Source organism: Aspergillus campestris (assembly GCF_002847485.1).
Source record: "Aspergillus campestris IBT 28561 chromosome Unknown P168scaffold_2, whole genome shotgun sequence".
Lineage (NCBI taxonomy): Eukaryota > Fungi > Ascomycota > Eurotiomycetes > Eurotiales > Aspergillaceae > Aspergillus > Aspergillus campestris.
Genome location: NW_020194337.1, coordinates 198,108 through 224,642, shown reverse-complemented (window position 1 = coordinate 224,642; position 26,535 = coordinate 198,108). Strand labels below are relative to the sequence as shown.

At 50.2% G+C, this 26,535-nt stretch overlaps 10 protein-coding genes across 10 annotated transcripts; 4 read left to right on the top strand and 6 right to left on the bottom strand.

Moving 5' to 3' along the window:
* Nucleotides 1–928: 928 nt before the first annotated feature.
* Nucleotides 929–1,615, bottom strand: P168DRAFT_315503 (uncharacterized protein; the record flags this gene model as incomplete). The annotated part of the gene is made up of 3 exons (XM_024839910.1): nucleotides 929–1,291; nucleotides 1,354–1,448; nucleotides 1,510–1,615. The coding sequence occupies 3 exons, from the start codon at nucleotides 1,613–1,615 to the stop codon at nucleotides 929–931; spliced, it is 564 nt and encodes a 187-aa protein (XP_024695566.1).
* A 208-nt stretch (nucleotides 1,616–1,823) lies between these two features.
* P168DRAFT_85079 (uncharacterized protein) lies at nucleotides 1,824–2,849 on the bottom strand. Its single transcript, XM_024842176.1, has 2 exons — nucleotides 2,403–2,849; nucleotides 1,824–2,331 (listed from the first exon to the last, which is right to left on the bottom strand). Exons 1-2 carry the CDS (start codon nucleotides 2,646–2,648, stop codon nucleotides 1,984–1,986), a joined length of 594 nt encoding a protein of 197 aa, XP_024695565.1. The 5' UTR covers nucleotides 2,649–2,849; the 3' UTR covers nucleotides 1,824–1,983.
* A 207-nt stretch (nucleotides 2,850–3,056) lies between these two features.
* Nucleotides 3,057–4,456, top strand: P168DRAFT_85011 (uncharacterized protein). Its single transcript, XM_024842175.1, has 4 exons — nucleotides 3,057–3,938; nucleotides 3,991–4,114; nucleotides 4,171–4,228; nucleotides 4,288–4,456. Exons 1-4 carry the CDS (start codon nucleotides 3,465–3,467, stop codon nucleotides 4,358–4,360), a joined length of 729 nt encoding a protein of 242 aa, XP_024695564.1. The 5' UTR covers nucleotides 3,057–3,464; the 3' UTR covers nucleotides 4,361–4,456.
* An 80-nt stretch (nucleotides 4,457–4,536) lies between these two features.
* On the bottom strand, nucleotides 4,537–7,146 carry P168DRAFT_263881 (putative choline transporter Hnm1). The gene is made up of 13 exons (XM_024834826.1): nucleotides 6,906–7,146; nucleotides 6,757–6,837; nucleotides 6,649–6,699; nucleotides 6,411–6,587; nucleotides 6,166–6,354; nucleotides 5,902–6,089; nucleotides 5,827–5,850; nucleotides 5,735–5,762; nucleotides 5,463–5,675; nucleotides 5,331–5,388; nucleotides 5,123–5,254; nucleotides 4,838–5,022; nucleotides 4,537–4,755 (listed from the first exon to the last, which is right to left on the bottom strand). Exons 1-13 carry the CDS (start codon nucleotides 7,048–7,050, stop codon nucleotides 4,580–4,582), a joined length of 1,647 nt encoding a protein of 548 aa, XP_024695563.1. The 5' UTR covers nucleotides 7,051–7,146; the 3' UTR covers nucleotides 4,537–4,579.
* A 448-nt stretch (nucleotides 7,147–7,594) lies between these two features.
* P168DRAFT_263878 (sn-1,2-diacylglycerol cholinephosphotransferase) lies at nucleotides 7,595–9,749 on the bottom strand. Its single transcript, XM_024834825.1, has 6 exons — nucleotides 9,484–9,749; nucleotides 9,313–9,416; nucleotides 9,117–9,242; nucleotides 9,009–9,052; nucleotides 8,877–8,954; nucleotides 7,595–8,826 (listed from the first exon to the last, which is right to left on the bottom strand). Exons 1-6 carry the CDS (start codon nucleotides 9,509–9,511, stop codon nucleotides 7,929–7,931), a joined length of 1,278 nt encoding a protein of 425 aa, XP_024695562.1. The 5' UTR covers nucleotides 9,512–9,749; the 3' UTR covers nucleotides 7,595–7,928.
* Nucleotides 9,750–9,945: 196 nt separating this feature from the next.
* On the top strand, nucleotides 9,946–14,334 carry P168DRAFT_287488 (transcription initiation factor TFIID subunit TAF2). The gene is made up of 4 exons (XM_024836587.1): nucleotides 9,946–12,572; nucleotides 12,630–12,998; nucleotides 13,051–13,842; nucleotides 13,897–14,334. The coding sequence occupies exons 1-4, from the start codon at nucleotides 10,257–10,259 to the stop codon at nucleotides 14,212–14,214; spliced, it is 3,795 nt and encodes a 1,264-aa protein (XP_024695561.1). The 5' UTR covers nucleotides 9,946–10,256; the 3' UTR covers nucleotides 14,215–14,334.
* A 43-nt stretch (nucleotides 14,335–14,377) lies between these two features.
* P168DRAFT_287487 (putative small nuclear ribonucleoprotein SmG) lies at nucleotides 14,378–15,319 on the bottom strand. The gene is made up of 6 exons (XM_024836586.1): nucleotides 15,253–15,319; nucleotides 15,105–15,176; nucleotides 14,925–14,999; nucleotides 14,831–14,863; nucleotides 14,558–14,766; nucleotides 14,378–14,493 (listed from the first exon to the last, which is right to left on the bottom strand). The coding sequence occupies exons 1-5, from the start codon at nucleotides 15,280–15,282 to the stop codon at nucleotides 14,740–14,742; spliced, it is 237 nt and encodes a 78-aa protein (XP_024695560.1). The 5' UTR covers nucleotides 15,283–15,319; the 3' UTR covers nucleotides 14,378–14,493; nucleotides 14,558–14,739.
* Nucleotides 15,320–15,517: 198 nt separating this feature from the next.
* P168DRAFT_295022 (uncharacterized protein) lies at nucleotides 15,518–19,160 on the top strand (the record flags this gene model as incomplete). The annotated part of the gene is made up of 8 exons (XM_024838006.1): nucleotides 15,518–15,593; nucleotides 15,666–16,788; nucleotides 17,134–17,306; nucleotides 17,368–17,627; nucleotides 17,792–18,010; nucleotides 18,187–18,901; nucleotides 19,008–19,078; nucleotides 19,134–19,160. 8 exons carry the CDS (start codon nucleotides 15,518–15,520, stop codon nucleotides 19,158–19,160), a joined length of 2,664 nt encoding a protein of 887 aa, XP_024695559.1.
* Nucleotides 19,161–22,839: 3,679 nt separating this feature from the next.
* Nucleotides 22,840–24,504, top strand: P168DRAFT_287485 (uncharacterized protein). Its single transcript, XM_024836585.1, has one exon. It carries the CDS (start codon nucleotides 23,265–23,267, stop codon nucleotides 24,225–24,227), a length of 963 nt encoding a protein of 320 aa, XP_024695558.1. The 5' UTR covers nucleotides 22,840–23,264; the 3' UTR covers nucleotides 24,228–24,504.
* A 321-nt stretch (nucleotides 24,505–24,825) lies between these two features.
* Nucleotides 24,826–26,380, bottom strand: P168DRAFT_301981 (putative bis(5'-nucleosyl)-tetraphosphatase). Its single transcript, XM_024838604.1, has 2 exons — nucleotides 26,231–26,380; nucleotides 24,826–26,152 (listed from the first exon to the last, which is right to left on the bottom strand). The coding sequence occupies exons 1-2, from the start codon at nucleotides 26,354–26,356 to the stop codon at nucleotides 25,160–25,162; spliced, it is 1,119 nt and encodes a 372-aa protein (XP_024695557.1). The 5' UTR covers nucleotides 26,357–26,380; the 3' UTR covers nucleotides 24,826–25,159.
* Between the last annotated feature and the right edge of the window lie 155 nt (nucleotides 26,381–26,535).

Here is a 26,535-nt window from a genome sequence, read left to right as displayed (position 1 = left end):
GAGTGGTGGATCTATGCGGGAGAAGTATCCGATATATATATATCTTGAGTATCATGGGAATTACATACTTCAAAGCTTTATAAACCAACTATATCTGAAGGTATAGATCCAAAATATCGAATATAATTATCTATATTTCGAACCACTAAATCAAATATATTGACTCTCAAAGTCTCAAGAAATCAAAAAAGTATCTTAAGAGCTTCTTGCGTGGAACTAGATAGCTAAAAATACTTAGACCGACTTCTCTTCTTTCCCAAGCGTCAAGCCTCTAGGATCTCTCTCGAGATATGTTCTACTAATTCCGGGTATTTTGTTCTTATTTTCAAGAACCTCACACAATGGTTGTCGATTAAGGGCCCAATCGGCTATCACAGCCTCAAGACCCCGGGTTGATCTGACTTGGGAATGAAGGGGTATCCGACTCGAAGGTGGTTCAAGATCCTAGTCACGGTGGCTGATGAAACGAAAACGAAGCAAGGCCTATCGAGTACATGTACCCAATAGCTTGGAAGAGTGCTTCTACTTCCGAAGGTAAATTGTTGAGTATACTATCGCGTGCGTGCTCCCGGAGGTCGAATAGGTTCCCGAGTAGTATAGTGCTGAACTGTATAGGAGAAAATATAGTTAAGCGCGGTGAGTTCAACGTAAGAATTTAATAAGGAATGATATTAGTTAACATGGGCCTTGAACAGGTAAAACGTGGCTGAGCTCTGGTAACAAAACCAGACCACCCATCTGATTAATGATTAAAACCATAACAACATATCAGAAAAACGGACAAAAAGCAAAGACGGCGCACGCTCCATGAAAACGCTGAAAATCATGCAGGGAGAATGTGATTGCGTAAGACTGAAGATCGCAGCACTGCACACGAGTCGAGTCTCAATCTATCACAGTTGACTTGAGCCATACCATTTTGTTCCACTCAAAGCAAGGACGCGAACCCGGCGAGGAACGCGCCCATAGCAAGGGCCGCAGCGTAGATGTGACCCATTTCGATCGACGGTCTGGCACCGATGTTTTCACCAGCGACGCCCGTGAAGGCCGGTACAGAAGTGGTCGCTTGGGGCGTCGAGGTCGTGGAGGTGGTCTTGTTGGCGCGCTTGGGGTCCTGGGCTCCGCAGGGATGGTCGTCGCGACACCGGGACTGGCAGCTTGATTCGCCTTCGCATTTATTGACGCACTGGTTGTTCTCTTCGGTGCAGATGAAGTAGGGGATTGTCTGGGAGTATTCCGAAGCGTTGGGCGACTTGCCGTTGTCGCAGACGCAGCTGTAGGAGAGGGTGTCCTATTGCAAATATAGAATCAGTATCGCATCAGGAATTGGGCTTTGGATTCCAGCCAACTTACGGAATCGCAGTCGTTTGAGGTCGGCTCGCTGGTTGACTTGGGGAATTGAAGACACAGGAGCGGGCAGGACGAAGTCTGCGACAGGCACCAATGCTCTATGGATACTGGTCAGATTTTTTCTTCTGGTTTATTTTCATTTTTATTGTTTCGACATACCCCTCGTGGCTGAATCGACGCTGCTGGGGTCAATGGTGACAACCTCTTGGGCGTTGATAGCCCTCGCCAACGAGGCGATCACGGCGAGCGATGGCAAGAGAAGCATGGTTGTATTATTGTGAGGTGTTTGAGTGTACGGTCTGTAAGATAAACACAGTTTAGAATGGATTGACCTTGCAAGTGGATCAGGCTGCAGATTCCAGATATTAAGGAGGTAGTCACCTTAAAATTTGCGAGGTGGGCGGTAGTCGAATAATAGACCAGTCTTATATTAATACAGTAGTGGAAATAATAGAGGAAGAAACCAGTTCTAAATTCCAGTCGGAAAGAAAAGCAAAGCAAGTGGGAGGGGAAGAGGTGAATGGGGATGACCGTGGTGACTTATATGTGGTGCAGAGTCCGTTTTTATTTCAGTTCAACCTGACCACAGTTGTTGTACACGGAACATGGTACGACTTAGTCTCTCCCTAGCTGTTAATAGCGACTTTGACTTAACTGTCTTGGGGCAGGAAAGCGAGGCTGGGGTGGCGACGCTATCCATGAAGCTCCAGAGCCAGTCCAAACGGACCCTGCGACTTCCGGCCACGGCGTCATGTAGATTTGACCCGCATCTTGGGAGCAGCTAGTTTCATACTGTCGCATTGAGATTGAGCGATCTGAGCCAAAGCCATGACTCGTGGGATGAGATTGGACTGCATTTGCAAGCGTATTCCTCCATTTTCCCAACAAATCAGCTGAAAAGAAAAGAAAAAAGTAGAAGATCCAAAGTAAATTCAATCCAAACGCAACTGGAGATGCCGATCCGGGGACAAAGAACCGAGACTAGTCCAGAGAAGTCCAGGGTTAGCTTGAGACGCATCAGTCGCTGCAGTCTGGGATGGGCTGTATGCTACCGTTGCTAACTTTGGTATCAGACCACTGTGGCAGCCATGTCTCTGAATTGGCCTCTCCCAGAACCCCTCACCTACACTGGAATGTCTTAGAAGACCATTGAGAAAACAGTGAATCCCTAACCAGCTGACTTGAAATGTGGAGTTCGAATGTCTTGGATCCCCCGATATTCTGAAGTCGTTGATTGGGCCTGACTCTGCTTGGCTTTTTACTAGCAGGGACCCTAACGATATCGGCTCCAGTATCATGATCCTCTGATATCCGGACGTTCTCCTGTTTGAGATATGGAGGAGACACTATTTCTTAACGATAAAAACGGGAAAGCTGCCCAGTAACTCTGAATACGGTTTAATGACGTGGACTAGAAGCATCCTGGTTGGCATTAGTCTGAATTTAGCATAACCTGCATCACCCAACATGATATGACATGTCCGGTGTCTTCAATATAGGGGGTTATCTCCTGCATGGCAACGAGGCCCAGTGTCGAAGATATTAAGGCTGGTCAACCCAGGACATACGACATTGTTTTTGCTTTGAGTCATCTATCTTGAGGATATTCCCATTCCACGATGTCTCTCTACTTTAACTGTGTACTCAGTGCTGGCCTGACCAGGCCACATCTTCCCCTTTGGGCAATGAATGTCTTGGCTGTCAGGTGACTTCCCGAGGGAATGGAATGCCTGGAATGCCTGAAGATTGATAGCGGAAGAATGCCTCAGGATACCATGATTGATGAGCGGAAATCTCCAGCTGCTTCAACTTCCTCCGACCAAACCTTCTATTCACACACACTTCCTTGATCGATCCACCGTGAAACACTCCCTCACCTGACCACCGACAACTAAAAATAACAAGCATACACCGCGTACACCTGGTTGGACGGATAATCCCATCCCTGTCGTCCAGCAAGCGTCTTCCGGAGTAGCAGGTAAGCCGTCCTTACTTCGCACCTACCACCTCGCCCCGCCCCCCATTTCCTCTCTTTTAGGTGGCACTCCAACTGATTCCTCCGTCGTGACTCGCCAGTATCACCTCCCTAGATTTATTGGAGAAGACCTAAATGGATGGATCCAGCGAATGAGGAGACGGGCTCGGTGCCTCGGCCACAACCCCTTCCCCAACCTTCCCCGCCTCAGTCGTCGACGCCGTCCAACGCCGGCGTTACAGACTCCACCGCGCCGTCGAAAGGAGCGACGGACAGCAGCAGCAACAACGGCAACAACAGCAGTCGCGATAACAACAATGTCTCTATCCTCCCCCAGCCCCAGCCCCGCACTCATACCACTTCGAAAGATCGCCCCGTGTCCGGCGTAGTTCCACCCTACTGGAGCCACCATCGGGATACGTCGCGTACCTCGCAAGCCTCGCTGGAACAGTTGCCTCCCATCAGCTTGGAGGATCACACGGAGGACCCGGATTCGGAGACTACCAGGGGACTGTGGGCGCAGAGTGTCTCCATAGACGACTATGCGGTGGTCCAGGGAAAGACCGGCGTAGGGTCGTATGTGGTCTGGAACTGCACGATTAACACTCTTGAGGTTAGCCAGACCCTATCCACCCGGGTGTTGAGCCTACTATTGACTGTTGGAGCAGGGAGGTCCCATCACCGTGCGTTTGAGGTACTCCGAATTCGACGACCTGCGCCGACGACTGGCTGCGTCGTTTCCCCACGCGAAGAATGCTCTGCCGGTGCTTCCTCCGAAAAGCATCATCTGTACGTGCCGAGCAGATCTAGACAACAGATAACCCGCCGGACTAACATTTGGACAGACAAATTCCGACCGGCGTTTCTCGAATCCCGAAGGATAGGACTGGCATACTTTCTCAAGTAAGACTGCTGCAGTGCATTCCTTTTATCCTTGCATGAAATACTAATAATACCTGTAGCTGTGTCCTTCTCAACCCGGAGTTTTCGAGCTCGCCCGTCGTGAAGGAATTTCTATTTGGTCGGACGTGCTGACGCCCATATATAACCCTACGCACGGCTACGAAGTTATGTCTTTCCTGCCTCTTTATTACTATTAGATTTTGCATGGAGTGGTGGAGCGTCCTGGAGGAACGGTTTATTTGGATAGATTAAATTGCAATGATAATATCGCAGTTCACTCACACTCTTCATAGAAATTCAAACCCTAAATCTAACATGGTTCAATGGTATCCAAACAGCTCCAATGCCCTCCTAGTTCACGCCCTTCTCATCACTCGCACCAACAACAACCGCCCGCGCAGCATTCTGATCCTCCTCCCTCGCCTTCCGCATACTCATCGAGTACCTCTTCCCAGCAACAAACCACCAAAGCAGCTCCAGAACCACAAAACCCCCAACACACACGCAAGTGTAATTCATATTCGAAGCTGGATGAAACCCACATTAGCATTGACAATCCACTACGCCAACTGCAACCCCTCAATAAGGGGAAGATGGAGATATACGCACCAGAAACAGGCTGATAATAAGGAAACGAAAAAAACACAATAGCAAACACCAACCAGCACACGGTGACGATATTAACCGCCATGCCAGCCGCATAGTTCAGGAAAAACGGCCCGCGGTGCATGGTGCGCCGTCCGAGGAGGACGTTTGTTAGGATGGGGACTAGGTAGGCCAGGTTGTTGATTGTGCTGTTATTGCGTTAGTACTCTGGGCTGGTTGGGGTGTGTGCTTCTTCCGGATGGGGGATGAGAAGAGGGTTGGAGAGGCGGGAGGGGTATTGGTACGTACACTGCGGAGCTCATCATTGCGTTGAATGCCGTGCTGGATCCTAGGTAGATGCAGCCTAGTAGGGCGATGATGACTGCGACGCAGAGTTGGGCGTTGAAGGGGGAGCCGAGGCGGGGGTGGACTTTGGCCCATCTGGTTTGGTGAGTACCTGGCATATAGTCTGACTATCCTGGGGAGAAGTTTATGGCTATATAGAAGTGTCACTTACGTCTTCGAGAAAGGCAGACCGTCGTCTCTAGCAAATGCCCATACCATCCGTCCGGTGCCTGAGGAATCACAGTTAGTAAAGATCGAAGATCCCACGAGACAATGTGTGCTATCCAAGATAGTTGAAACTCACTCAATTGAGACCCAAGCATACACGGCCCCAGCGCAACCCAGAGGATGAAAACCAGCGCAAAGGCACCACCGCGGCTTTGTGTAGCCTGGCGGAATATTTCAGCCAGCGGGAGGCCCGTCTGGGAGTCTTTCAACGAGTCCCAGTTTTGGACGGAGAACATCAGGCTGAGAAGATAGGATAGACCCGTGACGAATGCTATGCCGAGTGTGCAGGCTGTGTGGATGGGTTTGTAGTGAGTATCAGAGTCTAGATCAATGATGATGGGTACATACCTAGGGCAAGAGGTGCGTTTCGGCCGGGCTAGGGGTATATGTTAGTTTCAGCCTAGTATCATGAGTAGGACACAAGGGTGTATGTTACTTGCATTGGGCATTTCCTCCGTGATGTGCTACGTCTAAGTTTTAGCTTTTGTATTTGTTAATGGGGGCAGCAGACTGACTGTGATTCCATCCAGACCGCCAAGGGAGTACAACGGGTTCACAAGGCCGGTGATAAAACAGATAACATTGTTTTCCCACCCAGTGTTGTTAACCCACGTCTGGAAGACGAACTTATTGTCATTGTGTCTCGGCGCTGTAGCAACGACAGTGACCATGATGACGAACCATGCCAGTTGGAGGTAGCACACTATCGAGATTTATTTAGCACAGGCGTGATTTGCTCAGGCTTTCCACCCCAGATCCAGATCCAGAACCAAACTCACGCGAAAACTTGTTAATCGCAGGAATGAACCGATTTCCAAACATGACTATTCCCGCTGTCAACAGGTTCAGGCCCTGATAAGCCACGAACGTCATCCAGGGCTGGATAGTCAGATCCGTGTGATACAGGGCGATCAGTGCCATGAAGTTGGTCGCGTAGATCAAGTTGGTTGATGCACTTGTGAATATCCCTACATCCACCGTTAGTGTCTATCCACCCGTCGCAGGAAATCACAACGACACCTACACCCGAAGACCGTGCTCCAGCCTGTCGCGAAGCTCAGAACGCTGTTGTACCGCTTGGGCGCAATGGCCGCGATCCAGTGGTACATGCCCCCTTCGACGGGATACGCGGAGACGAATTCCGCTAGCGAAGTTGCTAGGAATGACTGGAGGATGAAGACGAGGATAAAGCCATAAATTACTAGACATGGCTGTTAGCCCTTTATATGTCTCTCGCGTCATGGGGATGAATTCCGCCATACAAGCCCCAGGACCACCAGCGTCGATCGCCGTGATCAACCCAAGACCGAGTCCTACATAGGTAGACAAGTTAGAAATCAGCAGAGAAGAGCAGTGTCATCGACACGTACCGGTCCAAGAAATGGTGCAATTCGCAGCCAGTCCGATCAGGCTCCAGACCGAGAAATGGCGTTTCAATTCCTGCTTGTGGCCTTCCAAAATACAAACATCAGCGATTCCTATCGTCCAACCCAGGATGATAACAACCGAGTCAACACACCCATCTGAGCCAGCCGCAGCTCATCTTCATTCTGCACATGGATGACCCCTGATCCATCTCCGGCATTTGCAAGAGGCTGAGTAGCAGACACCGCACTGCTCTTCACTCTGCTGGTCAGCGCAGCACTACCTTTCATATCACTCATATCGTCTTCCCCAACAAGATACCCTTCAAAAGACAGTAAAGATATCGAGAAAGACCGGCCCCAATCGAACCTTATGTATCTCTATCCCTTGTGCAGGCCCGTCCGGGCGGGGAGCTCGACCTTGTTATAAATAAAGATGCGTGTAACCCAAGCAATATTGACGGACTGACAGCCCCACAACGAAGCTTATCGACTACCGCCCGTCTTGACTCTGCAGCGCCGGTCAGTTTTCGCGGTTTACCGGTCGGGGTGGCTTGATTCCCCGGGAGGGGGGGGGGGGGGGAGCTGACCCTATCATAACGCGGAATGGGACGCGGAGGTGGTTGGGATGTGGATGGATTGACTACCGTTGCATTGCGATGGACGAACGAAGGAAACGCTAAGGCCGAAACTAGGCTTAGCATGCAGTGTCTAAATTATGATTCCATCCTGCCTGGAAAGCGGGGAGAGGCAGGAAATAAGCAGAGATTAAATGAACAGATGACGGAAAGCGAGTAGTCTAGGAAGTTCTTGCGTCTCATTTTATGTACGAAAGTATACTATGGATCAATCTCATTCTAAATGCATGTACAAACTCTATCGATCCTCGCCAATGCTACAAATATTAATCGTCTATATACTGCGACAAGATGTCGTCTAGCGCAAAGCGCATGAACCATCAACCAAGTCGTTATCTCGTCAATCAGACCGGGACTGATTTGTAGGTGGACGGCATGCCAATGAAGTCGGTGACAAGCAGGCTCCTGACTTCCTCCATCGTATCCCGGTTGCAAAATCCTCCCCGTTGGAGGACTGTTATACATATGTTCAAAGTGATGAGCCCACTAGCGAGCCCTTGATTCGTCCTCCTACATTCGTGATGAAAGCCAGCCCGAGGTCTAGTTCTGCTTGTTGGGATCGGTTAGCAGACTGGGCGTTTCCGGGGCTGTTTCCGCGAGTTCAAAGTAATCTCGGTCACGTACGGCAGATCTGTCTTTGCGGATGGTCAGACAGTTGATCCCCAGGAAGGTGGTGATGCGGTTGATGATCAGCACGGCCCAGAACATGTAGGCGATGAAGACCACGATGCAGACGATCCACAGGTACATGAGCTCGAGCGATGCACCGAGCGCGGGAAAGCCCAAGACCGGCAGATTGACGAGCACAGCACCCAGAACAACGGGAATCTGCAGCACGGTCCAGTGGGGGAATGGCTGTTTCAGCAGATGAGCAAGGATGATCATGGTGGTCATCCGTCCGAACACGAAGGCGATCATCCAGCTATACAGGATGATATGGTTTTCGCTGAGGAGAGTCGAGTAAGGGGAAAACAACCAAGCGAAGTTGCTGCAGGTGAAGACTCCGATTGGGATCCACTCCTTGAAGACCGGCGCCACGGGAAGACCTTGGTTTCGGCGGGTGTTGACCACGTTGGAGATACACCCGGGCATATGTCCAAAGATGAACGACCCAACGAGGATTGGAACCCAAAGATCCTTAACGGAGCTGGTCCCGAAAATTCCCCAGTCGAGGAAATCGGTAATCGGCCGGGCCCACACCTCGGGCCCGCAAACACCGGACACAATCATCAATGCGATTGCGACCAGAAGTCCTTCGGTCGGTGCGTTGATATATCCGAGCCAGAGAGTATGGGTGTGATAGGTCTCCCAAGTCGAGAAATACATCGCAAGGCACGGAACGATGGCAGTGTAGGCTCCAAGCGAAGTGGAACCCAGACCCATTGCTGCAGTTGAAAGTAGGGCGCCGAGGGTGCAATTCAAAGAGTCGATGCCGTGACTATAAACCGGTCAGAACCCGTTCTCCGGTAACATCTTCTTTTCACATACTCGAAAAGTTCTCCAAGACCGCTGGAGGTCCCGGTCCTCCGCGCCTGCTTGCCGTCGACGTTATCCAAGGTAGAATACCTTCATTTCGCATTAGTCGGGTCCAATCAAGTAGGGACGAGGGTAGGATCGTACATCCACATGCCAAGGGCGAAACTGAAGTAAATCCAAGCAGGTCCCTATCGCCTCGAAAAGACGTTAACACCCGGTCGGAATGGAGTTATCCAAGCACGGCATCCTTACCGGTCCCACAAGATCGGGCACGAAGATTTGTATGAGAAACACATTGCCAACAATGAACATAAAGCCTATCAGAGTGACCATGTTCGGGGCCATCCAGAGGGGCACAAGCTCGACAAATGCATTCCACTGATAAAGGGCGTTCTTCGGTCAGATCTATTTCCCCAGAAGAATCCTCTATGATCCGGGGTAGTCATACGTAGTGTCTTAGAATATAATTCGAGATGAACGACTTGTCCACACTAGAGTACTTGTAACTCTTCAGGGGAAGGAGGGCATCGTCCGACAGCGATTCCTGGATCGCTTTAATGCGAAAAGAATAATTAGTGCCAGGTACACCAAATCGCTCGTAAGGATTGTCAGGGCAAACCTTGGATCCGGCCTAATATCCCACTCATCCTGTCTCAATTGTACTAAATTGTATATAAATCGAATAAACAGCGGTAAAGTTTTATCTTAGTTCATAGCGCGTTATCGGAGTCGGAGTTAGTAATGATTCGAAGACGACCAATTGGAGCGGATAAGGATAGCGTGGAAGGAGGACAAAGATATTTTTTCAAGGACAATCCGTGGTGACAATGGCGAAAAAAGGATGGAAGAAATGGAAGTCGCCCCCAATAATGACCGGGAACAAGAGAAGTCTTGGGAAAGTCGAGAGGAGGAAGGGAGATCGGCAGAGACGACGACGCCTCTTCCTTTCTCCCCTCGGAAAAAGGGCCATCAATCACGTGTTGGCGGCCCAGCTCCGCAGCTCTGGATTCTGGATCCGACACACGCGACGTGAGGGTCTGAATGACGACGGAGTGAATGTTTTGTGAGCTTGCCACTGCGCCCCCCCTTCACTTTGAAGCATATCACTGTCTATCAGTGGACTTTCATTCCTTTGTTTTTTATTATGAGACTTTTCTGAAAACTTTTTCTCCCAATTCTACCTACCTCCGGACCATCTCATTCTCCCCGCTAGGAACAGCACCTTTACCTGCAACTCCTCTCGTCCACCTACGCGATCGCTTACCATCCGCTCGAATCGCTATCGAAGAGACCCCCCCCGAGTATTTTGACGACCGCTCTTGGAGCTTGGACATGACGGTAGATGATCAACGTGGCGCTCGTGGCGCGGTGTACGGCTGAGTATTTTGCGCCATGCCAGGCGTCGTCGACACTCCCATCGGCCCTGTTTCTCCAGGCCTGGGATATACGGTCGCGCATCAGAAGGTCGAGTTAGAGATCGACTTTGCGAGCAAGAGTCTCAAGGGGAAAACAGAAATCACAATCAATCCGCACCACAGAGACCTCCGGACTATTCGCCTAAATTTTCGCCAGGGCGAGCTCAAGCGACTGAATATCAGCAAAAAGGTGCCCACGAGCAGATATGTGGACCCCTACGAGACCCTTCATCTATACGGACCCCAATACCATCCTCGCCTGTTCTCGAAGATTGATGGCTTGCTCAAGACACCCCCGGAGCCAGAGCTCCTTCTGACAATCCCGAAAAGTGTTCGCATCGAGGAGCTTGATCCTCAGTCCGCCGAAGCTCAAGATCAGCTGGTATTGCGCGGGACTGCTGCTGCGGATGATGAGGGGCCTATGAGTTCGAAGGCGACAGAAAGCGCTCTTCCGCGATTTACGGCCTTGACAGTATATGTGGAATTTGCCATCGACAACATACGCGATGGCTTGCAGTTTGTTGGAGTCGAACATGGCGACAGGCGATACCCGCATGCTTATACCACGAACTCGCTCGGCTATGGAGTCGGGTGCCCTCTGTTCCCTTGTGTCGATGACCCTTCCTCGCGTTGTACTTGGGAATTTTCGATCAAATGCCCGTGCTCCTTGGGGGATATGTTCAGTCGGAAATCTCGGGAGACCGCGGGAGCACATGGATCGGGTCGGTCGAAGTCTTCTGTTGGTCGATATATCTCTCCGGACGATGAAACGTTGGATCTATCGGTGGTTTGCTCGGGAGATATGACAGATGAGATCGTCGATGCCCTCGATCCTAGCAAAAAGACAGTCTCCTTTGCATGCTACTCTCCGCTGTCCGCCCAGCAAGTCGGCTTCGCTGTGGGCCCTTTCGAGTATATCAACCTGACGGATTTCCGGGAGAGTGATCAAGATGAGCAACTTGGACAGAATGCGATCCCTGTTCATGCTTTTTGTCTTCCCGGAAGGGGGGATGATGTGCGGAACACATGCTTTCCTATGGCCAAGGCGATCGATTTTTTCTCTCTGACATATGGCTCTTATCCGTTCACAAGCTACAAGATGTGTTTTGTGGAAGATACCCCCGAAGACACCGCGCCAACGGCTTGCTTGTCGATATGCAGCAACCATCTCCTGTTCCCTGAAGGGATCATCGATCCGATAGATGACTCAACGCGCGCGCTAGTTCATGCTCTAGCATGTCAGTGGATCGGCGTCAACATCGTTCCCAAGGAGCCCGTGGACACCTGGGTCACTGTTGGCATTGCTTGGTACATCACGGATACATTGATGAGAAAACTCTGTGGGAACAACGAGTATCGATTCCGACTGAAGCAGATGTCGGATAAAGTGTGTGACCTGGACTATGAGCGTCCGTCGATCTATGACATGGGGACTATACTGAAAATCGATCCGTCGGAGATCGAATTTATCGCCCTCAAGGCTCCACTTGTTCTGTTCATTCTTGACAGACGCTTGACGAAAGCAAGCGGGAAGTCCACGATGCCTCGTATCATTTCTCGCATCTTTTTGAATTCGCGAACGGGCGATATACCCAATGGCGCGTTGACAAGCTCCATGTTTCAGAAGACCTGCGAACGACTCGGTCACGCGAAACTAGACGCGTACTTCCAGCAGTGGGTCTACGGTGCCGGGTGTCCTCGGTTTCAAGCCACGCAGCGATTCAACAAGAAGAAGCTTGTCGTCGAAATGATGATCCGGCAAGTGCAATCAGAACAACCGACCACGCGGGATCTGGACAAGAACACCTTTATGCGCGACGTCAAAGAGGAAGTCCGCAGTGTCTATGCCGGCCATGTTCAGCCCGTCTTTACCGGCTCCATGACCCTCAGAATCCACGAAGCCGATGGTACACCTTACGAGCACATTGTTGAAATCAAGGAGGGCGTTACGAAATTCGAAATCCCGTACAACACCAAGTATAAGAGGCTGAAGCGGAACAAGCGACAAAAAGAGCGCGCTGCTGCCGTCATCGGCGGTGAGCCCGGTACAGAAGTGCAGGAAGATGTCCTGCTGTATTGCCTGGGAGACGTATTGCAGAGCGAAGAGGAGATGCAAGAATGGCGACTGGCCGACTGGAGCAAAGAAGATGAAGAACGGATGGGGCAAGAATCCTACGAATGGATCAGAATGGATGCTGATTTCGAGTGGATCTGCAAGTTATCCTTGGTCATGCCTGGGTACATGTATCTCTCCCAGCTCCAACAAGATCGGGATGTTGTTGCTCAGCTAGAGGTGAGTCAATGAGCTTCTTTACGTCCTTTCTACTTACTAATGCCGATTCTCCTGCAGTCTTTACAATACATGGCAGCCCAGAGAGAACATCCGTTGATTTCTACCATTTTTGTCCGAACTCTCATGGATCGAAGATACTACTACGGGATTCGTGCAACCGCAGCACGGTCTTTAATCAAACATGCCAAAGAAGAAATTAATTGGCTTGGACTCTACCATTTGGAGAGGGCTTTTAGGGAACTTTTCTGTCTTCCCGGGTCAGCAATGACTCGATCGAACGACTTCTCCGACAGGGCTGCATACATTCTTCAGCTTGTCATTCCCGATGCCATCTCAAAGGTCCGCGACAAAGCCGGAAAGACTCCGCTGGATGTCAAGCGCTTCTTATATGACAAATTAAGATTCAACGACAACTCAAATAATGAGGTATGTGGTCTCCACGTTGCCTAACATCATCACCTGCTTATATACGACATAGTACTCGGACAACTTCTACGTTGCGACCCTGATGCAATCACTGTGCCATGCAATGTTGGGGAAGAGTGATCAACGCTCTGACGACATCGATGACTTTGACATGGAGCGTATCATTCGTGTCCAGGAGGAGGAGCAGCTTGAAAAAGATGCATTGGCAGAAATTGACAGGTACCGAAGGATGGATGAATGGTCGAGTTCCTTCCAGAACGTCTATTCTCGTGCAGCCTTGCGCTGTCAGATGCAACTCATGCAGGCCAATATATCGGAACTCGATGTGATGCAGTTTCTGCCGTACACGCGCGCGGGGACCTATGACCTGCTACGAGCTGACGCGTTTGAGTGCCTGGTTGAACTCGATATCTTTAGAAGCCCTGAACTTCTAAAGTGGTTTATCTTCACCATGTCAAGTGATACTTCTCGTTGGCTCAGGCGACGACTTCATGAACTACTTGGGAAGGCACTTGCGCCCATCGCCTTTGGCCACAAGTCGAACAAAGAGGCCCCTGCCCAGAACGAGGGTCTGATCATTGAGCAAGAGTCTTCTACCGATGTCCGCCAAGCAGACCTTGCTCGGCGACAAACCGTACCAGGCGCGTTGGAGGCCCTGAAGCGTGAAATTTCTGGAGACCAAACCTTGAGGGAATCTTTATGGGCTGCCTGCAACTCTCCCTATATTGGGATAATTGAACTTTCTGAGTTTGTCGATCTGAGCTCGGTCTTGTATGACCCGATAACTTCGGTTAGAGTGGTTCTGAAGTACCCGCGGTACTGGCAAGTGAAGCACCTTGGAAAGGTTCGTACACGTCTTCCCGATTTCCACCTTGATCTCTGCTAACATCCGGCTTAGGGACGCCTACATTTTACCCGGTCCAACAAAGTGCGCACAACTCTCACGCCGTCCAAGGACTCGACCGCTGGAAAGCGCAAACGAGAGGAACCAGGGATGCCTCCACCTCCCACTCGCATCACATTCAAGCAGTCAAAGACTGGCGCCAGTACTCCGTCATCAGCCAAAGCCCCCCAGCAGTTTCCCAAGCTACACATACCGAAACTCTCTTCTCCCGCCCCTCAGTCCACACCCAGAACCGCAGCTACTCCTGCTACACCATCCACTCCTGGTGGTGGCCTCAAGCTGAAGCTAAAAATTGGCCAGAAGCCGACCTAGCCGGCCATAAAAACAAGCCGACTACTATCACACCTTGTATCCTATATATCTCTTTTGATGTTGTTTGTTTCTTTGGTTCCTTTTATGACTTTTGGGGGGGGGGGGGTTGGTCAACGCGATATTCACGGCGCCATGGAAGGGATTGAAGTTGCTGAGGTTATTTATTTCTACACATGATGTTGCTTTCTCTTACCTTTTAGTCTGATGATCCTCCTGGGAATATTGGGGTCCATCTCTAGCGTTCGTCATTTCGCCAACCTCATTGTTCATGATTGATGTCTAGCATAACAATCATCAGATTCTCATCAACAATTCAAAATTTCCTCAAAGCCAGAGATAATACCCAGAAATCAAAGCCCTTAATATCTCTAAAAAGCGCATGTGCATTTTCAATTTTCGTAAAACAAATAAGCGATGACATCGAAATTGCCTTCGATCGTTCCATTCAGAAGAAGCTGACCCGTGAACTCCATGTTGCATTAAGAAAACCCCCACGACGAAGACCAAATCTACCCCTTTGGCCGTTTATTTGTCGCTTATCCGTTCCAGAGCCTGCATTGAATCGCTCGTTAGTTACCTATTCAAAGGACGCAAATACGGGCCTGGGAAGACTTACCTCCAGCATCACGACCGAGTTACCGCGGATGACCTTGATCGCTGTTAGTCCCTTCCTTTGTAAATTATGCCAAAGGCGCTATCCCAGTACTCACCACCATGCCGATAGCAACCTTCTCTCCACCCTGCTTCTCCTCAAACGCCTCGTCAAGAACAATGTTCATAAACACCTGCAAGCACGATTATCAGTCCTGCCATCCAAACAACTCCTAACTCGGTAAAGCCCGCTCGAGACAAATCGACAAATAGGAAAGGTTCAGGTCGTATCCACGTACATCGTAGCCTCGCAGGATGCCGATAACTTTGCGGTTGCCGTTCAGTTGGCAGAATATCCGCTTTTCCATGTACTGTTTGAAACCAAAATCAAGCGGTCAGTTCCCAATCCACATATTAACCATAATAGACAAATCCGTGACAGCATACCTTCTTGAGTTCGGGCTGAGCTTGAGGCATCTTGGCGGTTGTTTCTGGCGGGGACGTCTGGTCGGGGGTGTTGGGGATCTTGTCGCGCGCCGCGGACTTTGGATGTGGCTCGATAAAGCTGGGTCGGGAGAACGTTGTTCCCGCAAGCTTTCAAAGTGTCGCGGAGTGCGGAGTGACGTCTCTTCTACGGTGATCCTTGGCTTTCTTTTCTTTCGAGAATATTTGCATAGTTATTGGGATAAATTGATTACTGAGAGTCGCGACCATGAGTTCCAAGTTTGCGAATCGCCGGAAACCGCGCAAGGTTGGTGGGGATGAGGAAGAGGGTGAAGAGGAGCAAGGTAAGTCGTGTCTGGACTATGAACGCGCCACTTGAATATGAGATTAATGGAGCATTTCTAATCGATTACTAGATAACGGGCCTATTGTCAAGCGACCGACTAACACCAAGACAAAACAAAAGTCGAAATTACGTCTCTCGTTCGGCCCCGGTGGAACCTCAATGACCGATGACGATGGCGCGCAGGAAAGTGAAGTGGTGATGCCCAAACGACACGGACTGGGAAGAGTGGCTCTGGAGAAAAGTGCTGCCCAGCGGTCTTCAACACCATCTGGAATCGCTAGTCCACTTCCGATGCGAGTTGGTCCTGAACAGGATCGACCAAGTTACAGCAGTGAGCACCTCAATGAGCTTCGACATTCGACGCCAGCGACGCCTAAACCCCCCGCCGATGACGGAAAAGAGAAGACGATAGACGTCGCTGCGAAATTCGGCGAGGTGATGCAAGTATCGACGCCGTCCGCGATTCCCAGCGAAGCAGAAATCAGAGAGAAGAAATCTAGGAGAGCGCGCCTGGCAAAAGAGCAGGAATACGGCGGAACGGAGAAGGATTTCATTTCGCTCGAGGATAACGTATCTGATGAAGATTGGGACCCCAATAACAAACCGGAAGATCCCAAGGATACGCGTCTTCTGCGAGATGATGAGGATTTCGCTGAGGGGTTCGACGAGTTCGTTGAAGATGGCCGTATATCTCTTGGAAAGAGGGCCGAGCGCGAACACAAGAAGAAGCAGCGCGAACAAATGCGAGAACTCATAGATGACGCCGAAGGGCTGTCCGATGAGGATGATACTGATCTGGAGGAAAAGGCAGCCTACGAGGCTGCTCAAACAAGAGCCGCCATGGGACATGGTGGTAAGGACCAGATAGAGCGACCAAAGACGCCGCCGAGGATGACATCGCTTCCGCAACTTTCACACAGCTTGGATCGCCTAAGGACAACGTTGGCTGTGATGAACCAGTCGAAGGTCCAAATGATCAATCGAATGGAAGATCTCAGGAAAGAGAAGGCCGACATAGCCACTCGGGAGGTGGAAATCCAGGCACTGATCAAAGAAGCTGGCGATAACTATGAGAGGCTTAAGCAGGAAGCTGGTGCTGCCCCGGGGCCGGAAAATGATGCGTCGGGTGAGCGAGGACTAGAGACGATTGGCTCTGCGATGGATATAACACGAGACAACGCTGAAGATGCGACGTGATCCATTGGTATCGTGGATATACACAAACCTGTCTCATTGAGACCACCGACTTGCGAAGGCATTGCTTGCGGTCGTTCTTTCCGGCCACGGACATGCGAATCTCCATGTTTCTCCGGTTGATACCTTGACGCCCATCGATGACCACCAGTCAGCCCCACTTGCATTCATTGATGATACCCATCGAACCGCTTCTGTATGATAGATTATTGAATTATGACACCGCCACCGTTTCTTGCTCTTTTTCGCCAACCCCTGCGTAGGACAGCGTCTGTCAGCAGAGCCACGCAGTAAGTCAAAAACACATATTGACCGGTTTTTGCTAGTTTAACCTGAGGAATTAGTCCTCGGTACGGAGGCATCCCGTTCATCGAAACGCCTATTGACGAAAAGGATGGGGATCCGCCGCATCTCTACCGTCATTCGGACGCTACTCCGATTGAATTATTCTTTGACCTTTTCTTCGTTGCCAATCTATCCACTTTCACGGCGACCCATGAAATCCACAATGTAGAAGGTGTGAGCGACGCTATGGTGCTATTTCTATTCATCTGAAGTCTAACGTCGCTGCATACTAGCGCTGGGCGCGTACATAGGCTTCCTCGCAATGATATGGTTTACCTGGCTCCAGGTGACGCTCTTTGACATTCGATTCGCCAGGGACACCATATTTGAACGGATATGCAAAGCCATTCAGCTCGCTGCGATGGTGGGATTTGCATCTGCTGGCACCCGGTTGACTACGCGTGTGCAGGATGAGAATGTCTGGGCATTTCAATCGCTGAGTCTTTTCCTGGGCGGAAGTCGAGCTTTGTTGTCCGTGCAGTACGCTGTCAATGTTGGCTTCCTCCGTGAACGGATGAGGCCCGCCTCCAGGGGTGTGTCTCTGATAGCAGCCACCCTGCTGGCCTCAAGCCTGGTGTATTTAGGGGTAAGTTGGTCTCACTCTGCTGGAACAATCCCAGTGATATCTGGATCATTTGTAACCTGACGTTCCTCAAGATGTTCTGGGCCTTCAGGGAACGTACCGAATTACGCTCCTACATATGGATCATTTGGGGGGTCCTGTTCGGGCTGGAGACGTTAATGACAATGGGGATATCCTGCTCCACGCCAGGAATAGGATTCCACGAGACTCATCTAAATGTGCGGATGGGACTCCTCACCTTGATCATCATTGGCGAAGGTGTCATTGCCGTCACCAGAATTGTCAACAAAACGGTCCGGCCTGGCGGCTGGACCAAGTGGTCGTTTGTCCATATCCTGGGTGTCACCCTGAATGTCGTAAGGTGTCAACGGCCTCCCTTATTCAGTCCGCCCCTTTTGTTTCGCTCATGCTGATATCCATGGACTAGTACTTTTTGTGGCAGGCTTATTTTGACCTGTCTCCGTGACAGTCGCTGGGACAGCACTCCCAGCAAATATGGGCGCAGCTCCATTACCCCTTCCACGTGGTGCTCATCCTTCTCCTGGAAGGCTCTCAGATCCTTGCCCTGACCCTGGACATCACCCTGAAGCTCACGTACCTCACGGAAACGATCATGTTTGCATGCGAAGAGCCCCGGCCCCCATCGGACACAGCCATTGGCCTATTGCGGAGCACCATTGAAGACATGGAGATCAACTACAGCCGGGGCGCAATCGCGCAAGAGATTGCAATAGCTGGTATTCTCGGGGACCTACCGAACCACCCGCTATGTATGACTTTGGAGGTCATCAGCTACTCCGTGACCAATAAGCTCCTCAACGACCTGGTAGGCAACGTGACAGCGGCTCTGTTTACCAGTATGGGAGTGATGCCGTCGAAGGGGTCGCGGATCGACCAGATGTCCAGCGACCAGCTCCTGCGGATGTACATGGAGGTGCTGGGATTTGTCTACGTGTATTTCTTCGCGGTTGCATCGCTGGCCATGTTTCTGTTCGCCGCGTTCGTGCTACTCGCGCATTCGCGCAGTCGGCCCCGGCGAGAGGTTGGCATCAGGATAGGGGTTCGCATGGCGCTGGGGATGGTTTTGGCGTGTCTAATGGGCTTTATTCGGTATTTTGCACTTGCATATGCTTTCATGACGTCCCCTGTCATTCTGTACGCTTTTACCTTTACCTTGCTTATTGGTGGGTTTTCTTTCTCTTTTTTATCGTCCCCTTTTCTTTTCTTGTCTTTTTATTGAAAAGGGAAATTTTCTTAATTATTATTTGAAGAATAACTGACGATATCTAGCGCTACTAACAGACCGACTATTGGATCAATACGGAGCCCAGGCACGAGCCCGACGGACGCAGGAAAGCGAAGTCACCATGATCTGTACCAGACACGATGGAAGAAGCGATCCATCCTGGGACGAAGACTCTGGACAAAGCGCCAGGAACGTGAGCGGGCCAGTCCACGACGTGCACATATCAATTTGAAAGGGGACTGCGTGTTCAACAACCGGCATAACGATCCGGCTTGGGTTGTGTACTCCGTACACTGTTTATGCCCAATCGGCGATATGGAGGGTTTGAGTGATGGTCTCGAAGGATATCAGCATGATACAAAACAATAGGCTGGAATAGGCCGGTTGTCAGTTCGTAAGAGGAATAGAAGAATAGGACACCCCCGTCTGGGGGAGGTGGGGACAAAGAAAGCGCGCAAGCCAAGGCGGGAAGAAGATGTCCTGAGAGATTAATAGCAATGGATCATGGAGCAAAAGAACCAAACCCAGGATGAATAAAATAGAATCCTAAAATATAAAATAATGATAATGATAAAGCAATCCAACTGTTTGAATAATTGAGTGATTTGCGTCCTGTACGACGGGCAAAGCATCTGGGCTTGAGGCCACCGTGGGGAAAGTCCAAGGACGTCTTTCTAGAAGTAGTAAATGAAGATCAACGGCAAACCGAGGACGCGGGAGCGGACATATCAACGGCGGATGGATACGCTGATGACAGGGGTGGAATTTAAATTTCAATCAATGATTATATTATTCTTATATTTGATATTATTTGTCTCTGAACATTCTTTCAGGAGAGAAGTAGAGAAAGAAAGCCGGGTACAATACAAGATACATACTTGTAGTGAGCTAGCCCTAATTTCTCTTGGCATGGTATACAATGTATGTACCTATCCAAGTACGTCTACGTCTATGGAGTGAGTAAGAATCGAGAACCTCACACAGTGCAACCCCAGACAGACACAGCGGTCTGGGATTACCTTCCTCCCTCCCTTTCTCTCGGGAGACAGATCCAGCGAGAAACGTGCAGCTACACGGATTCGAAGCCGAACTGGAGGGATGAGTTGGGGTTGTATGATGCTATATGTAGTGGGTGGTCTTGTCCACATGTGAGCAGGGAATATGGCGAGTAGCTGGTACAGAGTAGCAAGCAAGCTAGCTAGCAAGCAGGCAAGGCTCTGCTGGGGATGGTGCGCGGGGGGCTGATTTGTGTGGTTGGTGTGGTGGTGCTGCATATACAGCTACTACTACCTATCATTTTTGGGTTGGCTGTCTCTTACACACTCACACAGTCTTACTCTCTTTGTGTGTGTGTGTGTGTGTGTGTGTGTGTGTGTGTGTGTGTGTGTGAATAAGAGAGGCATGCAAGGAAGAGTAGAAGGATAGATCGAGATACTCATTTCATAAGATTATAATCAATATGCTATGAATGAGACAACAGACTGTCTGTAAAACGGTCTAGATTTACTTTTTATTCATTATTATTATTCGTAATATATTCTTTGTTCTTTCCACGTTCTGTTTCCTTCTACATTTTATGTACACATTCATACATATGTACGTACCTTGATATACATCCTGTTCTTCTTTTTGTTCCCCTTCTTTTCTTCTCCTATTTCCCTCGTTGTACTTTGTCCTTCTATTTGAGTCTATCTCATATAAATATATCGAAGAATTATGGTCGAACCCAGGATAGGAGAGTTTATCCATCAATCCATCCTGCATCGGATGTGGAATTCCGGATTCCACCACGGAACAAACCGAGAAGTATTGGCTTTCATTGATTTATTTTCTTTCTTCTTTTCATATTCTTCTGTTTTTCTTTTCTTTCCTTTTTGTTTTTTTCTTTGTTCAAGATGAATGAAAGAAAAACAGACAAGCTCAATCTATCGATCTTAACCTCGGCAGGGTTGACTACCGTGCTTCATATATCCATGCCGACCCAATGAGGCTCATTGTTGATATTGCTGTCAATACTCCATTTGATGATCCCTTGATCATGCCAACAAAGAAAATACAAAGACTGGAATACAGAAAAGACACAGAAAGGAGGGGAGGGAAAGCACAGTAAGAATTCCATTGTATGCAATTCGACCTATCTCCAATCTATCATCAAGTTTGATCAACAAGCTCTGACTAGTGACCTGCATATGCAGACATCCCACCCACCCGTCAACTCCTAACAGCAAATAGTACCATCCGTTCTATGACCGGAGAAAAAAAGTAGGCCACCCCACAGGATGATGAATGAATGACAACGGCCCCATCCGAATCCTCCGATCAAACGTCCCCTATACCTCCGAACCAATCGTTGAGATATATCCCCGGTCTGTGGCTGCGGTGGATGGCACGGCATGCACGAACAGACGTTGCCCTCTATATGGAGGTATGTATGTACCCGACTGGCAGGTTTGGATTGACCATCCCCTAAAACATCCTGGGAAAACATCCTGGGGTTTTGTCAGGGCGTTCTTTTCTTTCTTCTTCTTCTTTTTTTTTTTTTTCATTTATGATAGTAATAATATATTATTCTGACGTACTTTTGTTAGCCCTCACGCCACAGACCGCCGGCTGTCCCTCTTCAGTTCTGTACTGCAGTGACCTACACAAGGTACCTACAATATACCATGCGACACCGTTAGACTTGTCGATTGCCAATTGTTCGCCGAGGCAGGGATCTGATAGAAGTTCCCCCTCCCCCCGTGCCCGACGGCCCGTCTATGCTGGCTTATTGGCACAAAAAAGGGGTCATAATCATACTCCCCGGTTGTAACTCAGGGGGACAACATCTTTGGTACGATAAAGATGACGGCTACTGATTGTACCAATGGTTCAGTAGGTAGTATCTGGAAGGGTGGGCATGGGTGTCTGTCCCGTGGGGAACTTATTAAAAGGTGGTTGATATCTCGAGGTTGTTTTTTATCTTGTCGTTCTTCCTTCTGCGATTATAGATCTTCACTCTCTTTCTATCAACAGACATATCACCAATATCCCATATTAGTGCGTCTTCCAGGCTCTGTGCTTTTCATTACTGAATAATCATATCCTTCTGAACGATCACAACTGAGACATCAACGCATTACCTCACCTGCACATCCAAAAGAAAGTAACCCACCAAACCGCATCGTGAACGCACCCACGCATGGAAGCATAAAGCAACAAAGCTCAAAGCATCGAAAGGGAGAGAACAACCTTACCGCTATTTCACACCTCCCACAATCATCCAAGATTTATGCCCATTGTCCGAGCCCACCCATAGACACCACCCGTAGACACCACCAACACATCCCTATTGCTTTTGAGACAACGCCCAACGTCCAAGACATTGCCGCCCAATTCCGACGCATCTTGCGCCGTGCTGAATGCAGAGGTAAGTCCAGCAACGGCCTGAAACCCATCCACAGAGAGTGTATCGGCAGACATACATGCTAAGTAACAGCACGCACTCACCTGCAGCCGTCCCCCAAGCATATCGTGCATGAATCAGACTCTTTAATTCCGATACACACGCGCGGGCCTCATCTGGTATCTGGTAAAGCGAGACACCGGGAATAGGCAGGCAGCGGTGAGGTGGCCGGTACACAGAGTGGTGGACTGGCTGGATGTCTCAATTTAAATCGACGATGATGCTCCACGTTGTCGATCCCCATCATCAGCATTCTAAGACAGGGCTGGCTTTCGAGAACGCTTTTATTTTTACTCCTCCGTCTGAAGAGCCATATTTCCTCTCCACGGAAGGATTTGAGAATATGTTGTTATCTCCGACTGATACCTACAGCCCGACTGCGCTGGCCGAGCCGCCGATCTACCCTAGCCAGCATCAAACGAAGCAATATCTAGCCATGGAGAACGAGTCAGCGAATTTCAACACGGTGCTCCACGCGGAACAGCAACCAGAGAAACACAGCAACAGCTACTGGTCAAGCCCCTCCATTTTCAAAATCGGCCAAAAGAGAACGCGATGCTACGATCTTCAAAGCCAATCAACCGCACACCCCTCAATCGAAAGAAGCGGGTCAATATCCCCACCTGACAGGTCCCGAGAGTACGGATACGGACCCATTTCATCATCGGGTTCATCCGATGTTCACGGCCCGATGGAAGGATTGTCCATCACCTCGTATTCCGAGTCGGAGAGTGGGACAGCCAGCAGCGGGTTCAGTCTCAGCCCTAATACCCATGAGCACGAGCATGAGCATGAGCATGATCCTCCTTGCGTCTTGGCTCAGCAAGTCTGCGATCCACCTGGTTTGTATCCGTACATGGGTGGTTTGCGCGTTGAGGCGGTGCCTGGATTCGATAGACATGCAGCTTCTGAGACGTCTGTCTGCTCATATGACGGGTCTATAGACGATGACTGTAAGCCCGTTTTCCAGAATACCAGCTGGGCAGCTGGAGATCTGTCGGACGGTTCTATGCTGCAGAACTCGCCGTCGGTGGGCACGGCCACTGACTCATTTGAGAGCTCCTGTGGTGCGATCACGCCTCTCTCATGGAGCGCATTCAACGCCCAGGCAGGCATCGACATGGGCCAGGAGGAGCCTGCGTATGGGGACGCTCCTGTTCACGCTCTCTGGCCCTCTACACAGCAACTCCCAGACGAGCCGACACCATTCATCCCGGTACCAACAAGTCACTTCGACCCAATTCCTAGGAGTACCGATGGCCTCCCACTCCCACCGCCAGAAGAAGAATACCAAACCCATAGCCAGCACTACTACCACCAAGAACAACAACCTATCCCAATCACACCCTACCGCCCAGGACCCTTCAACACCCCCCTCATCAAAGACCACACCATGACCGACCAATTCCAACTCCCAACCGACATCCTCCCACTCTCATACCACATAAATCCAACCCCAAACACCTACTACGCAGAGTACATCCACCGACATCCAAAGCTCGCATTCGCAAACGACTCCAGCCCCGAACAACCAACCACCAAAACCATCCCCTGCCAGATCGACACGCGCAACGCTCTCCTAATAGAATACAAGCGCCGCGGCCTCTCCTACAAAGACATCAAGCGGATCGGCGGATTCCGAGAAGCGGAGTCGACTCTCCGGGGTCGGTTCCGGACGTTGACGAAGGCGAAGGATCAGCGCGTGAGAAAGCCGATGTGGAGTGAGAAGGATGTATGTCCCCCCTCCCTACCCCTCTACATCCTATCCTCTTTTATTTCCCTTTCCTTGTCTCGTCTTTGTCACGGTGTACAAGCATAAGATCTGGCTAGGATACTAACGAACGAACGAAACCAGATCAACCTCCTCTGCGAAGCCGTGACAACCCACGTAGAACGCACCACCACCACCCAACCCCACCGCTCAACACGCCCCCAGGCGCCGAGGGTATCGTGGAAGAAGGTCGCGCAGTATATACGGGCGCATGGAGGGTCGTATCATTTCGGAAATGCAACTTGTAAGAAGAAGTGGTGTGAGGTGCATGGAGTTGAATATTAGTGGTACCCTGACGTGGAGGTGGGGTTAGATTGGGATTGGGAGGGGTGGGCTTTGTAGTATTATGGGTGGTTTTTTCTTTTTCTCTTTTCTTTTTTTTTTTTTTTTTCCTTGTTGAGGACGGGGTGGATGGGATGGATGGGGTGGGTTGTTAAAACAGGGTTGGTGTGTTGTTTTGTTGTCTTGCTGTCTGTCTTGTCTGGAACTGGGTGGGATTGCGTGTTGCGTGAATAGTTTATCAATAGATCTTTCTTATAGAGGTGGGTTGGTGGATTGTGAAATTTGATGTAGTGCACTCTGTGATATAGCTTTTCCCCGTTGTAGACGTGTGTTAAGTGTGCGCTCGTTGGAGCTGGGGTTATGTGAATAGTTTACTTCTTGATAGATTCTCTTTTATAGAGTAGGTCATTGGGTTTGTGGGATTTTGTGTGGTGTACTCTGTAGTATGTGCAATGCAATAAGGTAAGTAGCAATAAGAGAAACATATGGAAGGCTCGCTACCTCATGCGCGGACGTTCTTCTTCGTGTCCAGGGTAGCATCTCTAGGACACTATCCAAGCCGATATTCTAATTCTATGATACGGCAGCCGGGTATACAACCATCTAGTAGTCTTCGAGTCCCAGACTCAGATCACCACTGACGACACACGATAGCCATCAGCCAACAACCACAACAGCAATAATCACAGCAACGACCATCACAACAACGACAAACATCTCGAATCCGGATGCGGAAACCCAATCGCAGCAAGCACACCCGCCAACGACTCAGGGTTCCGCCGCAGCTCGTTCCACTCCGCTTCAGCCTTGACCATGAGGGTCCCAGCGAGGATGGTGCCGTTCAACGCGACGACGCCCGCCTCAGCGACTTCCTCGCTCGTGCTATTGTCCACTGCGATGCGGGCACTCTCGCTCTTCCGCGGACAGATCATCATTGTGGATTCTGTCATTGCGAGGTTGTAGCTTATTGCTGCAGGGCCGGTTGTTGGGGGATTCTGGTTGTGGTTGTGGTTGTGGTTGTGGTTGTGGTTGTGGTTGTGGTTTTGAGGCAAGGTTGTCAGTGCTGCGCGGTACAAGGCTAGGTATGTTGAGTGGAGTTCGTCTGCAGAGGGATTCTCGGAGAGAGGGAGGGCGAAGTGCGCGAATGGAAGCTGGCTTAGGCGACGGTAGGGGGAGCCCGACGTAGGCGGAGGAGACTGCGCAACCGCGTCGATGAGGGGTTGCCAGCCGTCACCGTCGCCACTATCCTGGCTCATAGCTTCAACGGGGAGGAACTGTAAATGCCTATGAGGCTGGCTGGCGCCGCTTTCATCCCCTGAATTGAAGAAGGCGAAGAGTCTCGGGCGGGGGGTGGCGTCTGCTGCGGGGCTGCTGCTGCTGCTGCTGCTGCTGTTGTTGTTGTTGTTATTGTCGCTGGGCTCCCACGCCTTGATACAAGCATACGCAGCCTCCAAATCATCCTTCTCCAGAATATCCGTCTGAGATTTCCATTCCTTGGTGGCAAGAATAAAGTGATTAGGAATGACAGGGAACTTGTTCAGCACGAGGAGATGCGAGGGTGGGATCTGCGCGACGAGGAGCTCCGGAGACGGGTCGTGGAAGGGATCTGGTTTGGGTCCTGTGCGGCCTTGGTCGGGTTTCGGTGTGCCGGAGGGCTTTTTCGCCAGGGCGGGACAGTAGCGGAGTTGACACTATTCCAGAACCATCGTCGTTAGCTATGTGTATATAAGATTTTCGTTGCGACTAGACAGTGCGGTTGATTGACGTACCGGAATCCCCGCTGCGTAGACGGTAGTGAGATGCGTCTGGGAGAATATGAGATGGCCTGCATCTCTGGCGGTGTTAAACCGTCGAGCCACGAGGCTGGAGAGGTTTTCCGAGAGACCCAATTGCATCGTGGTATGTGTGGACGATAGATGATCTGTTTGGGACGGGAGAGTGAAAGAATGACGACGGTCGAAGGTCGGACGAGAGGATCCAGTGCGGGACCGGCCGAACCGGGTTTAGCGGCCGATCTGGTGATTGATAAGGCAGGGAGTATATATTGAGGTCGACTACGGGGTATTACTTAGAT